This window comes from Cucurbita moschata, unplaced genomic scaffold (assembly GCF_002738365.1).
Source record: "Cucurbita moschata cultivar Rifu unplaced genomic scaffold, Cmos_1.0 Cmo_Scf00003, whole genome shotgun sequence".
In the NCBI taxonomy this organism is placed as follows: domain Eukaryota; kingdom Viridiplantae; phylum Streptophyta; class Magnoliopsida; order Cucurbitales; family Cucurbitaceae; genus Cucurbita; species Cucurbita moschata.
In genome coordinates, this window is record NW_019268519.1 from 2,526,827 (window position 1) to 2,539,719 (window position 12,893).

Sequence of the window (12,893 nt, forward strand, 5' to 3'; positions counted from 1 at the left end):
GGGGGGGGGGGGGGGGACATGGTGGGGTCCACGGAATGTGTGGTAGAAATCAACTGATGTACTTTCACCCAAGTGGGCGTTAATCAAACGAAGAAGAGCCACTCGATCGTAGATCTCCGTCCTGCATCCACAGCCATCAGTAGGAAAGAAGAAATGTTACTCTACGCGACACCGCACACAACAAAAACCCATTAATAGCTCTGCCATCCCCTTCCCATGCAAAGTCAGGAAACAGCTCTGATTTTGTGTCGTCTCATTTTTCTGAATAATTAGCCAATATAGCCAATTTTTATTAATTACCAACCTCTTGAAGCATCAATATCTCCCTCCATATATTATATATTATATATATATATCAAAAAGTTCCCTTACATTATTGCCTTTCTTTAAAAGTAAATTGAGATGCTTCTAATTATAGACGGCTTAAATTCTTAAAAACTACGTCAATTTCATTTCTTTTTCCATATTAATCTTCACTTTTTTTTTTTCAATAAACGTTTAAAATATCTATTTTTATCCAAATATAATATTTTTTAGTCACTCCATTTTTCATCCTACCATTTAATAATTTTTTTTACTCGAAATATGTTTTCGAAATGTTTATAAAACAGTAAGTATAATATTATTATAGAATAAAAAATTAAATTTATCAATCTAGTATATTTATTCGATATAATAATAACTCAAATCATTTGGTATTCGATATAATAATTTTAGAGTTGGTTAAGATATTATATTTTAAAATTAAATCAATAAATTTAAGAAAAAATAAGATAAAATGGGAAGGAGAAGATATTGGAGAGAAAAGAAAGAAAGAAGCAATCACATGAATGATGAGGACAGCAAAATCACGGATCTCACAAGGTTACAAAAAACCATACAGCTTGATCTCTTTTAACCTCATCCCACCCATGGCTCACACACCTTTCCTTCACCATCCACCCACATGCCTCTCTCTCTCTCTCTCCTCTCCTCCTTCACACGAACACTTTCCACTGTACGCTCACGTTAATTCAAATTTTCGTACAAATACAAGCATTACTTATAACAGTGGATAAATCTTTGTCTAATCGACGCATGTTAAAATTATAAGGCTGATGGCTATACGTAACTGGCCAAAGTAAACAATATTTGCTATCGATGGGTTTGGGTTGTTACATTCTCCCTCTCCCTCCCTTTATGCAACTCTTTTTTTGCTCCGTTTAGAAATGAAAATAATGCATCACCATAGAGCCCTTCAATTTGGAATTTATTATTTCAAAAGTTTCAATTTGATTCGTCTATCCTCTAATACAATCAATTATTATTTCAAAACGTGATATATCTATTACTCAGTACAATAATGGTCCAATAATTCATGAGATTTGATTAAACTATAAACATCCAATTGTATAACAGCTCAAACCTACCACTAGCAAATATTGTCTTCTTTGAGCTTTACTTCAAGGGATTTCTTCACGATTTTAAAACGCATCTAATGGAGAGAGATTTTCATACCCTGATAAGGAATGCTTCTTTCCCCTCCTCAACCAATGTGGGATCTCACAATTCATCCCGAATGGATTTAGACTGTTACAAATTGAAACTATCAAATTGAACATAATTCAACTGATTGGAATCTTCTTCATCCATGTAGAAAGTTAACAAAAATAAAAATGACATTTCTATCGAGACGAAGCGTTAAAAGACGTCGGGATTTGAGGTAAAAAATGAAGGATATTATAGATATGTGGAGACATTGGTTGTTGTAATATACATCTTTGTGGTGTGACCTGTTGTTGTAGCTACCATGCATGGGCACCCCCACATGCCTGCTAGCTGTATGCTATCTCTCAAATCCCTCTCGCTTCTTTGTTTTCGTGTTCCAATAAGGCAAACGGGCAAACAGATTGACACAACAAACGCTAGCTACCTGCCTACCTACATCTATAGCAAACTACAAGAAACGCGGTGAAAAACGATTTGGATCACAAATTATGTTGGAATCAGCGGTTTAAGCATGGAGCTCAACAATTATTGTTCTTCAGAAATTCCCATGCAAAATTATGAAGGAATCGGCATGAATGAGCTGGTTCACATTCATTGCTACCTTTTTAATTATTTCGCAAAAATCCACACTCTATTTATTATTCGCTCTCAATTGTTCAACTTTCAGTATCATTTTGTTTTTGTTTTTGTTTTGTTTTTTTTTTTTCTCATATTTTTATTATTGAAATGTGCGGTGTTCATAGATTTGTATTATCGAGGACCCCATTGCTTAATCATTGCAGGGATAGAGGGTTTCTATTCTCATAATTGAAATGAATTAGGATCCCATGTTCTACTGTTTTGATGACATTTGTTATATCAATCTCTGCTAAGAAGATAAAATCGGAAGGAGTAGAGAAAATAGATCAAGATAATGTTCGGGTGCGTGCTACAACGTTGAAGTAACTTATAGACACGTAATAGTCTAATCTGAGCGCTAACTGATGTTGTCTGTTTTGACCCGTTAAGTATTATCTTTAGCTTCATAGTAGGGAGTGGTTTCTAAACTTATAAGGAATTGTGTTGTTTTTCTCTGGACTTAAAATCTCCCCCCCCCTTCGTGGTCCAATGTCTTCGCTAGCACACCGCTCTAAACTTGGCTTTGATATCACTTGTAATCGTTATAGTCCATTACGTATCGTCATCAGTCTCATGGTTTTAAAAAGTGTCTATTAGAGAGAAATTTTCACACCCTTATAAGAAATTCAACGATCTCACTATCCATCTCCCTTGGAGGGCCCCACACCCTCGTTGGCACACTAGCTTTAATATCATTTTTAACGGGTCAAGTCTATTGCTAGCAAATATTGTCCATTTTGGTCTAATACGTGTCGCCATCAGCCTCATAATTTTTTTTAAAATATGTCTGTTAATGAGAGGTTTTCACACGGAAATGTTTGGTTTGTTTCTTCAATCCATGTGGGAGAAAAACTCTGATTGTTTTTTTCAATTAGTTGAAAATTACTGACCCTAATTTTGGAATTTTGATTATTATTCGGGCCATGAGGGAGAGATGTAAGAAACCTTTATAGGAATAATCCATAATAATGAATCTGAGATATTATCACAAACAAAAGAGATTTCATTTAAAGAAAGAAATGATTCCGAAGAATCAACCTTTGGTTTAGTTGTTGATTCTTAGATAAAAAAAGATTCATTTCCTTGATTAAAAAAAAAAAAAAAAAAAAAAAAAAAAAAAAAAAAAAAAAAAAAAAAAAACAGACANTACAATACAATCCGTAGATATTTTATTTTCGATTTATGAGAATCGAATAGAATTTAGAAATGGATAAAAGTGGATAGGTAATGAAATTGCAAAGAGCCAATGCCAACTAGGAAGATGTCCTTTAGATCATGGTTGGCATAGCCCCATGTTCACGTGATTTGTTTTTAGAGCTCTTTTGTTTTCTTCTTTTCCTTACTATTCCTATATAACCCCACCCTTCCTTCCCACTCATTTTAACTCGCACCCCAAAAAATTTTTTAAAATTATAAACCAAAAAAAAGAAAAAAAAAAAAGAAAAAATGGAGTCCTCAAAAATTTATTCCCTCTTCCTAGTTTGCATGCTTTTCCTCTCCACCGCCACTCCCATTTTCGGCTGCGGCGCCTGCGGCAACCCGCCACCCAAAAAGGGCAAGCCCGGCTCCGGTTCCAAGTCCCCTAAAGGAGGCCCCATTGGCCTTCCACCCATCACCCTCCCACCCATCGTCAAACCGCCCATCGACCTCCCTCCCGTCGTAAAACCGCCAATTTCCCTCCCCCCCATCGTCAAACCGCCTGTCGACCTCCCACCCCTCCCTCCCGTTACCCTTCCTCCAGTCACCGTCCCTCCAGTTCTCACAAAGCCATCTCCGGCGTCGAAGCCCTGCCCCCCCTCGGGGAAAGAGACCTGCCCAATTGACACTCTGAAATTGGGCGCATGTGTGGATCTTCTAGGCGGGCTGGTGCACATTGGGCTAGGAGACCCTGCAGTGAATGAATGCTGCCCGGTACTCTCAGGGCTGGCTGAGGTGGAAGCCGCGGTTTGCCTTTGCACTACCCTTAAAATTAAGGCTCTTAGCCTTAACATCTATGTTCCCATTGCCCTTCAGCTCCTCATCAGCTGTGGGAAGACCCCTCCCCCTGGCTACACTTGCTCCCTTTAGAACAACAAAAAACCAGGTTAAATCATATCTTCCCCTCTTAATATATATTTTTCTCGTCTCTACCCCCACGTGATTCATTCAAAAACTTAGGTTAAATCAATAATTTACTATTTATATGTTTAAAACATGCTTTAAACTATATTAAAATCTAATTAATTTTGTTGAGAGACTTATTATCTTGATTAATCAATATGTTATTTTTTATTATTTTATTATTTTTTATTTTTCAGGTCTGATTGATGGTATCCAAATGGAGTCGACATGAGAGGATGTCTAGTCAAATCTTTGTCTCTTTTTTATTTTTATTTTTATTTTTATTTTTATTTTTGGATTTAATTTTAATTTTCTGTAATGGCATTGCCGATGTTGTAAACAATTTAATTTTAAATTGTGATAATTGTTGTTATGTTGTGTTATGTCTCTCTCTCTCTCTCTCTCTTTCTTATTAAATTTAAATAAAAATATTTATTAAATAAAGAATTTATGTTCGACCTAATAAAATCTGAGGACATTAATAAATAATGTGTTAAATTAAAAGGATGGAAGGGAGGGGCTGTCGGGAAAACGGTGGCGTTTCTGCATTTACTTCAATTAACTTAATTTCCATTTTAGACCATTTTTTCAGCTTTGGTTTCGTTGCTGTGTAGAGAGAATAAGAGAGAAAAGGAAAGGGGTTTTTGGTAATTTCAGTTTGCTTATGGAAGACACTGAGGCTATGCCAAAACGTACTGACCGAGACGTGAAAGTATTGAAGGACCCTCCCTCCTTTAAATCCGTTTGTCTTTGTGTATCTTAATAAGTTTTGAGTTATTGAACAACATTTTCTTCCACTACAAATTATTTATTTATTCTTTTTTTTTTATTTTATTTTACTTTTGAATGTTAGATTCCTTTCCATTGAGTTTCATTTTCTTTAAAGAAAAAAAATAAATAAATTTTTAGGCAAATTTTAAAGATAAAATAAATATTTACTAACTTTTTTTTTTTTCAAGTTTTCAAATTTTGGATTAGTGGTTGAAAATATAGATATAAGAAGTAGATTAAAAAAAAAAATTATAGGCGGAAATTGTATTTATACGTTTAATTTTTTAGAAAAATGTTTAAATTTTAATTTCTATGGTTTTAAGAATTGAAATTTCATAAATAGTTCTATGGTTTGATAAAATTTTAATATTTAAGTTTTATGAAACGTTACTAAATTCTAACTATTTTATGCAAATTTTATAATTTAACATTAAAATTATTAGAAGATTTATTATTACTATTATTTGGTAGGAAGTCTCATCTTCTGCATTCCAAAAGAAGACATAGATAAGGATACTATTATAAGATATATTATTGGTCCCTTTGATTTGACAGCCTTTTATCTTTTTTGTTTGACCAAATTCTTATAAACATTAAAATTGTTTTACTGTGTGTGGTAGTTATTTTTCCCCCTAAAAATGACCAAAACAACATCCTTTTTAGCCGGAAGAGCACAATTTCAGCATTAAAGAAAACAAATAATTAGATAATCAAAATATAGTTTAAATCCAAAATTAATTTCATAAATGGTCAACCAAATACTTTAAAGGAAGTATGAAATTTATAAATAAAAAAATGAAGGATGTGTAGTAAATATAGAATGAGCATAGAAGTGAAGAGTTGGAAGCTATTTATCACAATTTTGGTAGAGACACGGAGTTATGAATAATGGTGTGGTGAAGTGGAGTGGAGTGGAGTGGAGGGTAGCAAGGAATAAAAAGAAAAAAAATGAAAATGGAGGAAGAAGGAAAGTATTAGGGATAAGGAAGGATGGGAGTTAGGAGAAACCAATGAGGGATGAACCACATGGGAGGAGTTTTGTCAGTTAGTTTATTACACACAAAAAAAAAGTTGTAAGATGAGAGAGCACATGACCGACTAACCCCATGTGTGTTGTCCGTCTCTAAAGCATTCATTTTAAAAGCGTGGAAATATCTATTTAGTAGACGTATTTTAAAAATTTTAACGGAAAACTGGAAAGGAAAACTTAAAAAAAAATAAATAAATAATATCTACAAAATGTGGACTTAAGTTGTCATAAATGATATCAAAGCTAGACATCGGGCGATGGAGACTGAGTCCGAAGGGAGTAAACACGAGGTGGTACACTAGGCGATGTGCCAGCGAGGAGGCTGAACTCTAAGGGCGTGAATAAGAGGCAGTGTGCTAACAAGAACGCTGGGCCCCGAATGAGAGTGGATTGCGGAGGTCCCATATCAATTGGAGAAGGGAATGAATGTCAACGAGGACACTAGGCCACAAAGGGGGTAGATTGTGAGATCCCACATTGGTTGGGGAGGAGAACGAAACACTTTTTATAAATGTGTGGAAACATCTCTCTAGCAGACTCGTTTTAAAAATCTTGAGGAAAATTTCGAAAGAGAAAGTCCAAAGAAGTTTTAAAAAAAATCTAAAGAAAACAATATCTGCTAGAGTGGACTAGAAAGACTTGAATTGTCACACTCTCCATCACCTACCTTACACTACTATCTCTCCCGCTCTCCCGCTCGATACACTGCGAAACTATAATCTCACATTCATGAATACATAAAAGAGATTGACTGTCCTTTGTAAATTGTCAAAGACATAATTCATCAAGAATAACAAGATAGGGAACCTTGGCTCTGGAAACTTATAAAGGCAAGAGAGAGAAAAATACATCTTTCCAATTTCTTTCTCAAGAAAACTCTATCAACGTTCAAGGTAACAATAGGATAGCATCTCCGCTAACCAAAAAAACAGATACACAACTGCTAATGAACCCTAGGGATGAAAATTAAAAAGAAAAGAAAAAATTGAACATCAATTTTATTCTCTGAAGTGAGCTATATATCATATGTTCCTCCTAAAGATTACTATCTAGCCGACTAGCCCATTGACTAGCACTAACATGAGGGCAGGACATTAATACAAAGCCACCAGTTACAACAATCACGAAGATCTTTCCATTGTCAATCCACTGGGGAGGAACCTTACACAACTACACTGTTTTAATTTGGCAATAGCTTCTTGAGACTTACCGAGAGCGAGATCGACATAAACTGCAGTCATATTGGCTTCTGGACTGTTTGGTATAATCGATAATGCTTCTGATACAAACTCTTGGGCCTGTTTAAATTCCCCTTGTAAAGCCGAAACTGTGGCAAAATTTGCAAAGAGGACTGCCCGTGCTTCCTCTGGTCTGAGGAACTTCATACCGTGAGGGTCATCCTGAGATGAACTATTAGCGGTTGTGGATCCTCCATTTGCCCCTTCAAGATCAGCAGTCCCATCTACTCGCCATACCTCGCAGTCCTCTTGACTGAATGGCAATTTGAAATTAGTTCCTTCAGATAAATAGTATAGTAAATGCTGGGCAGCTTCTTTTGGTCTATTTAGCAAGCAAAGGGCCTCTGCAGCATAAACGTGGCCTAAGAATGTATAAACTTTAGAACATTCTGGAAGCTCCAAGATAGACCTTCCAAGTGTTAGGGCTCTCAATGGGTTTCCCAGTTTCAACTCCACATAAGCCAGGTTAGCAAGAAGTGCTTGCTTAATCAACAGGTTTTCTCTCCGAGTAATCTCATCATAGTAGGAGAGGGAGTTTTGCACAAGTTCCTGAATTGATGAAGCACCTTTCTGTTCTTTCGCATCACCATTTGAACTTATCTGATTAGAGCCTGAAGTTACCAGGGAAGCTTTGGAATCAATACAGTGTAAGTTCTTATAATTTCTCCTTGACGGCGCCACTTCACTTGAATCTTTTTCCTCCAAGGAAGAATTAGAGGCCACGACAGAATTCGAAAAGCTCGTCTTTGAATGGTTTAACAAGTACAGAGCATTAGAGAGACATTGCCGTGCAAAAGAAATTGACAGCTTAGGTTGTCCTTCGCTGCTGAAATGCCCAGCTTCTTTTCCAGAGGAAAATGCACATCCATTTTTCGAAATTCCATCCTCCAATACAAGCTGTCTCCATCTTCCCTTTCCAACAACATGAACCTTGAGATCCGATCTATCGGATTCAGCAAGGTTGTCCTTTAGCAGCCCCATCTCTAAAGCCATTAAGCAGCATTCAGCAAGTCGGAGCCACAACAGAGAGCGATTATAGAAAATCAAACCGGCTTTTTGGAAGCATCGGGCAGCAAGAAGTGGTTTTCCACAAGCCAAGTACTGAACACCACAATTATACACGATAAGAAGAGAGTTGTCTTGTGAAACAGTCTTTGGTTTTTTATCCTTCCAAAGAGCCGAACTACTAGATACAGCTTTGGAAAAGACTACAGTAGATGTATGATACTTCCCCAGTTGATTATATATGCAGCCAAGGTTGTTGTTTAACATACTTGAAATCCCCATGTCCGTCCGATTACCTGATGCCAGTAGTAGCTTCATGGCCTTACGATGGTTGCCACGGGCATATTCAAGTTCAGCCTTCAAGAGAAGAGCCATGGATGAATCTATCCCACGAGCAATGTTCATGGCATGCTTTGCTTCGCGCTTTGCTTGCTTTAAATTTCTAGTGAGAAGAAGAAAGCGAACCTTATACAGTTGCAGTTTAAGCTTGAGATCAACAGTAGATAGAGACCGATAAACTGGTGTCCTTAAAAGAACATTTGAGGATGAAAAACCAGCCTGTGCTGGTAAATTCTGTCCACCAATATCCAACGTTGATAACATGGACTCATACTCAAATGTCTCCTCTGACAAAGTTCTTGATAGAGGACTCTCCAAGGAATTGACAGCTATATCTGTATTAGAAGGTTCGGAGGCAGAAGCATTGCTAGGAACAGATGAAGATTTTGCAACCACATTTGTGGATTGTTGTGCCCCTGTACTTCCAGTTTCACTCTGGATCGCATTGGTAACCCCAAAAGCTTTTTCCAGATAAAGTAGAACATCCTGACAAAAATACATGAGAAAACCGTTTTGAATATATCGTCACGCATTTGATGGCAGATAACAGTTCCATTAAAGACAACAGAGTAAGAACACATGCCAAGAACAGATGGTACAAATTCCAGAAAATATAAAGAGCACATGACATTTTCTAACATGAATAGGAAGGCTATTGTAGAGGACTATAATCTAACCTTACACGGAAATGAAGGTAGTACATCTGTCCGGGCAGAAGGATAAAACAACTGATGCTCATAACTTTTAGTGCAAGTTTCGTAAAAAAATTAAGATTTAATTACAGGAAATGATAAAGCGGACAAAGTTGAAAACATGTAACTCTTGTACATAATGAGACAAGTTAACAAGTATTAGCAACATATAAAAATCAGCAACTACAAGACTACTAAAATTTAAAGTCTGCAAGCGATAAACAAAAATCTAATACAGCCACTTACTGCAGACAATGATGCATCACGGGAGGCTAATCCAACATCCAGCAGCAAAAAGCAAATACGAAGAGCTGTGGTCTGCATATTAATAGAGCAATTAAAAGACGATTCCCACCACCAATATAATCAATAAACTCCAGTACCTCATATATGGGTTCAATATTTTGATATAAAGGTTCAAGAACTGCTAACGCCTTTGCATACTCATGAAGATTGAACCATACAATAGCCTGTAATCAGACATTTTAAAATTGTCACGTCTCAATAATTGAATTTTTTTTTTCCAGAAGATACATTGAACTTACAATATTTAAGGTAGCAATGGAGGCATCAAACTCTTCCATGTACATGACATCGGCATTATTTGCAGCAGTTTGGTGAGCCGATAAATTACTTCCTTTACCCAAAGTATTCTTATTTTCAGGGTTAAGAGCATCTGTTTGTTCTCCAGATGAAATTGCTAGGTTCTCACTCTTCTTCTGAACAAGCACATCCACATACAAAAGAATTTGCAGAAAGATGAGTAAATGTATATCCTCACGCAATGGCCAAAGATACTAAAAAGGTGAATGGGAGTGGGGAGAGTATTATGGCATTCTCCCTATTCAAAGTGTCAGTCAAAGAACTATACAATGAAGTGATTATAGTATCAAAAAAAAATTGTCGACTAATGAGTTTTTTTTTTTTTTTTAATCTTTCCTAGGCTTCATAGGGTGGCAAACTCTCAAAAGTTACCCATGTCAAAGAAGTATGACGTGGGATCTTTTCTACAGAAGAAATTGAAGCTGAAGTCAACTAATGGAACTTCCTCATTCTTTTGCTTGCAAAAACCTCACCCAAATAACTTGCCAGATTCTAAAACATGGACCGTTGAAAGCAGTGGAAAATTCAGCTCAAGTCTCTCTATGAAGAATGTAATCTCAATTGTAGAAAAAGTATGCAATCGCACTCTTCAAATGCATGAAATAAGGGTCATCTGAAAAGCAAAAGTTCCAAAGAAGGTAAAGTTCTTATGGACAGTTCCTCGAAGTATCTGAATGCTTGCAAAGCTGCAAAACAAATTTTATTCATTCCACCCCACTTGATACTGGATTTGTAATAGGGGGCACTTCGGAGGACCAAAATCATTTTTCTTCATTGTCACCTTCAAACTAAATGCTGGAGATTCCTGTTTAAATCAATCCACACTTCCTGATGTTTTCCATTTATTGGCAAGCTGGCTTTAGTGTAACTTCTGTATGGTCACATTTTCAAAGGCAAAGCTAAAGTCCTATGGATAAATGTGGTCATAGTTTTTGTTTGAAGCTTAAGTTGGAAAGCAACCACAGAGATTTTCAGGTTTCCTCCTTTAGTTCGGATGAGGTTTGGATTCAATTACTTGTTTTGCTTCCAAATGGTGTACTTTGTCCAAATATTTGCGTAATTGTAATGTTCCCTTGATATTGCCAAAAGAGGAGGCTTGTTCTTCTTTTTCTTTTCCTTTTTCCTCTTTTTGCTAAGTGCCGGTTCATTAAAAAAGATAAGCCACCGATAGTAATTGCAAGAAAGAACTCCAACAATTACAAATCAAAACAAGAAAAATCACAACAAGACCTTTCACCCTCAAGGTTCCCCCTATTCCTTCAAAAAAAAAAAAAAAAAATTGAAATTACTCCATGAGAAGGGGAATCACAAACCATTATACTTACAAGCTTTCTTTACAAATCACCCAGAAAGAATCTCATAGTCTACCTAGTTATAGTCAGGGATTTTAAGAGAGAGTAATAAAGAGGTTATCAACAAATAATAAGATGATTAAAGCCAGTGGGACCTCCTTTGGGGCAAAATTGTAAGTGAAGAAATAAGGATGCTGTTGTCACCAACATCTAAATGCAGAAAAAATATCATCCCCAGACCCTAGGTTATCCATTTTAGCATTTCTAGAATATAGTCACCGATAACACATATACTCTATATTATCAAGGAAGAATACCCCAGAAAACAATTACGTATGCACTAGGGGTTTGCAAGTTGTGGAGTGATTACCAATTTCCTTATACTAATTGATGTGAAACAAATCAAAGAAAAGAAAAGAAAAGAGATTAATGGGAGAAGTGAAATGCAAGCGAAGAGAAGACCAAAAATAATCCAGGTTGCCATATTTAGTACAATAAAGGGTCACAATCTATCAACCCCAAACACAAAGGGGATAAACTAAGCGTAATAAAGTTCTAATTTCACAAAATAGTTCTTACTCACAATGATTCATATAGCATAGGGAAGGATTTTTCTTTTTTATTCATTAAAATGGAAAAGGAAAGGATAAGCACTCAAGAAATACTTGTCTTTTGGCAATAAGGGGTTCCAATCCAAAGTAATCCGAATTAGTGGGTAATTACAAAAATCTTGGGCAGATAATGCCCAAAGAGAAACAAGGCTCCAAAGGACAACCGTGAAACTAGTATGCCACAAAATCCGGCACTTATCACAAAACCTTAGAAATTAAGGACTTCAATACATGCATCCTACTAGTGAACACAAAGCTGTCATGCCAGCATACAATCATGATAATCCTATCCACTTCTTCTACATGTCAAGTCTAGAAGTCGCTAACTCTCTTCGAAGAATCCTAGAAGGAAAGAGGCCGAACAATCGAAGAATTTAAAAGGCCAAATGAAGAAGACAATCAAATTTTCTGGACTCCATAGGCTTAGGGGCTGTTCTCCAGTAAATCAGCTTCTAATTTACTTTTTGGAAGCACTGCTTAACTCCATCAGATTCAAGCTAATTTGGGTCGGGAATAGACCAAAAAAAGGAAAAAAAATTCATTTGGTCTCTAGCACATAGCAGCTTGGATGCCTTAGATAGGGTGCAAAGAAGACATCCAAAATTGACTCTCTCTCCCATTATTTGCTTCCTTTGCAGCTAGAATTCCGAATCTAGTAACCTCCCTTTCCTCCATTGTTGGTTTGCATATAAGGGGGCAGTGCTTCATCCTAAATACTTTCAATCTGGCTAGGCAACCCCCAAAAACATAGTTGATGGCCTTTAAGAGTTGCTTTCCGGCAGATGGTTTAAGGAGAAATCCAATATTTTGTGGACTAATGCCTGAAGATCTCGCTTTTGGGCTTTATTGAAAGAAAGGAGTAGCAGATTGTTCTCACATAAGAATTCCTCAAATTATTTTTTTTTTTTTCATGAAAATGTACAGTTTATTTTCTCTACATGGAGTGCCTTACACCATTCTTTTTGTAATACATGGTGCTTTCTCATTAATTTAGATTGGAGGCTTTTTTTTTTCTTTTGACCTCTCAACTTAGGCTTGGGTGTCCAATTAGGCTGTTTCTTTTCTTTTTTTCTTTTTTTCTTTTTCTTTTTTTTTTTTTTTTTTTT

At 36.2% G+C, this 12,893-nt stretch overlaps 2 protein-coding genes across 4 annotated transcripts in view; one reads left to right on the top strand and one right to left on the bottom strand.

Annotated features, from left to right (window-relative positions):
* Positions 1-3,472: 3,472 nt before the first annotated feature.
* Positions 3,473-4,589, top strand: LOC111441146 (36.4 kDa proline-rich protein-like). Its single transcript, XM_023078087.1, has 2 exons — positions 3,473-4,189; positions 4,404-4,589. Exon 1 carries the CDS (start codon positions 3,553-3,555, stop codon positions 4,171-4,173), a length of 621 nt encoding a protein of 206 aa, XP_022933855.1. The 5' UTR covers positions 3,473-3,552; the 3' UTR covers positions 4,174-4,189; positions 4,404-4,589.
* Positions 4,590-6,843: 2,254 nt separating this feature from the next.
* The window catches only part of LOC111437239 (CCR4-NOT transcription complex subunit 10-like), an 8,763-nt gene continuing 2,713 nt past the window's right edge, over positions 6,844-12,893 (bottom strand). For all 3 annotated transcript variants that reach the window (XM_023075124.1, XM_023075126.1, XM_023075136.1), the window contains 4 exons: positions 9,827-10,000; positions 9,665-9,751; positions 9,528-9,599; positions 6,844-9,075 (listed from right to left, as the gene is read on the bottom strand). In XM_023075124.1, the coding sequence (XP_022930892.1) occupies positions 7,129-9,075; positions 9,528-9,599; positions 9,665-9,751; positions 9,827-10,000 (2,280 nt within the window). In that variant the 3' untranslated portion in view covers positions 6,844-7,128. The remainder of the gene's footprint in view (positions 9,076-9,527; positions 9,600-9,664; positions 9,752-9,826; positions 10,001-12,893) is intronic.

Bases quoted from the DNA above. Each gene is read 5' to 3' on its own strand.
- LOC111441146 (XM_023078087.1), top strand. From the start codon at position 3,553: ATGGAGTCCTCAAAAATTTATTCCCTCTTCCTAGTTTGCATGCTTTTC.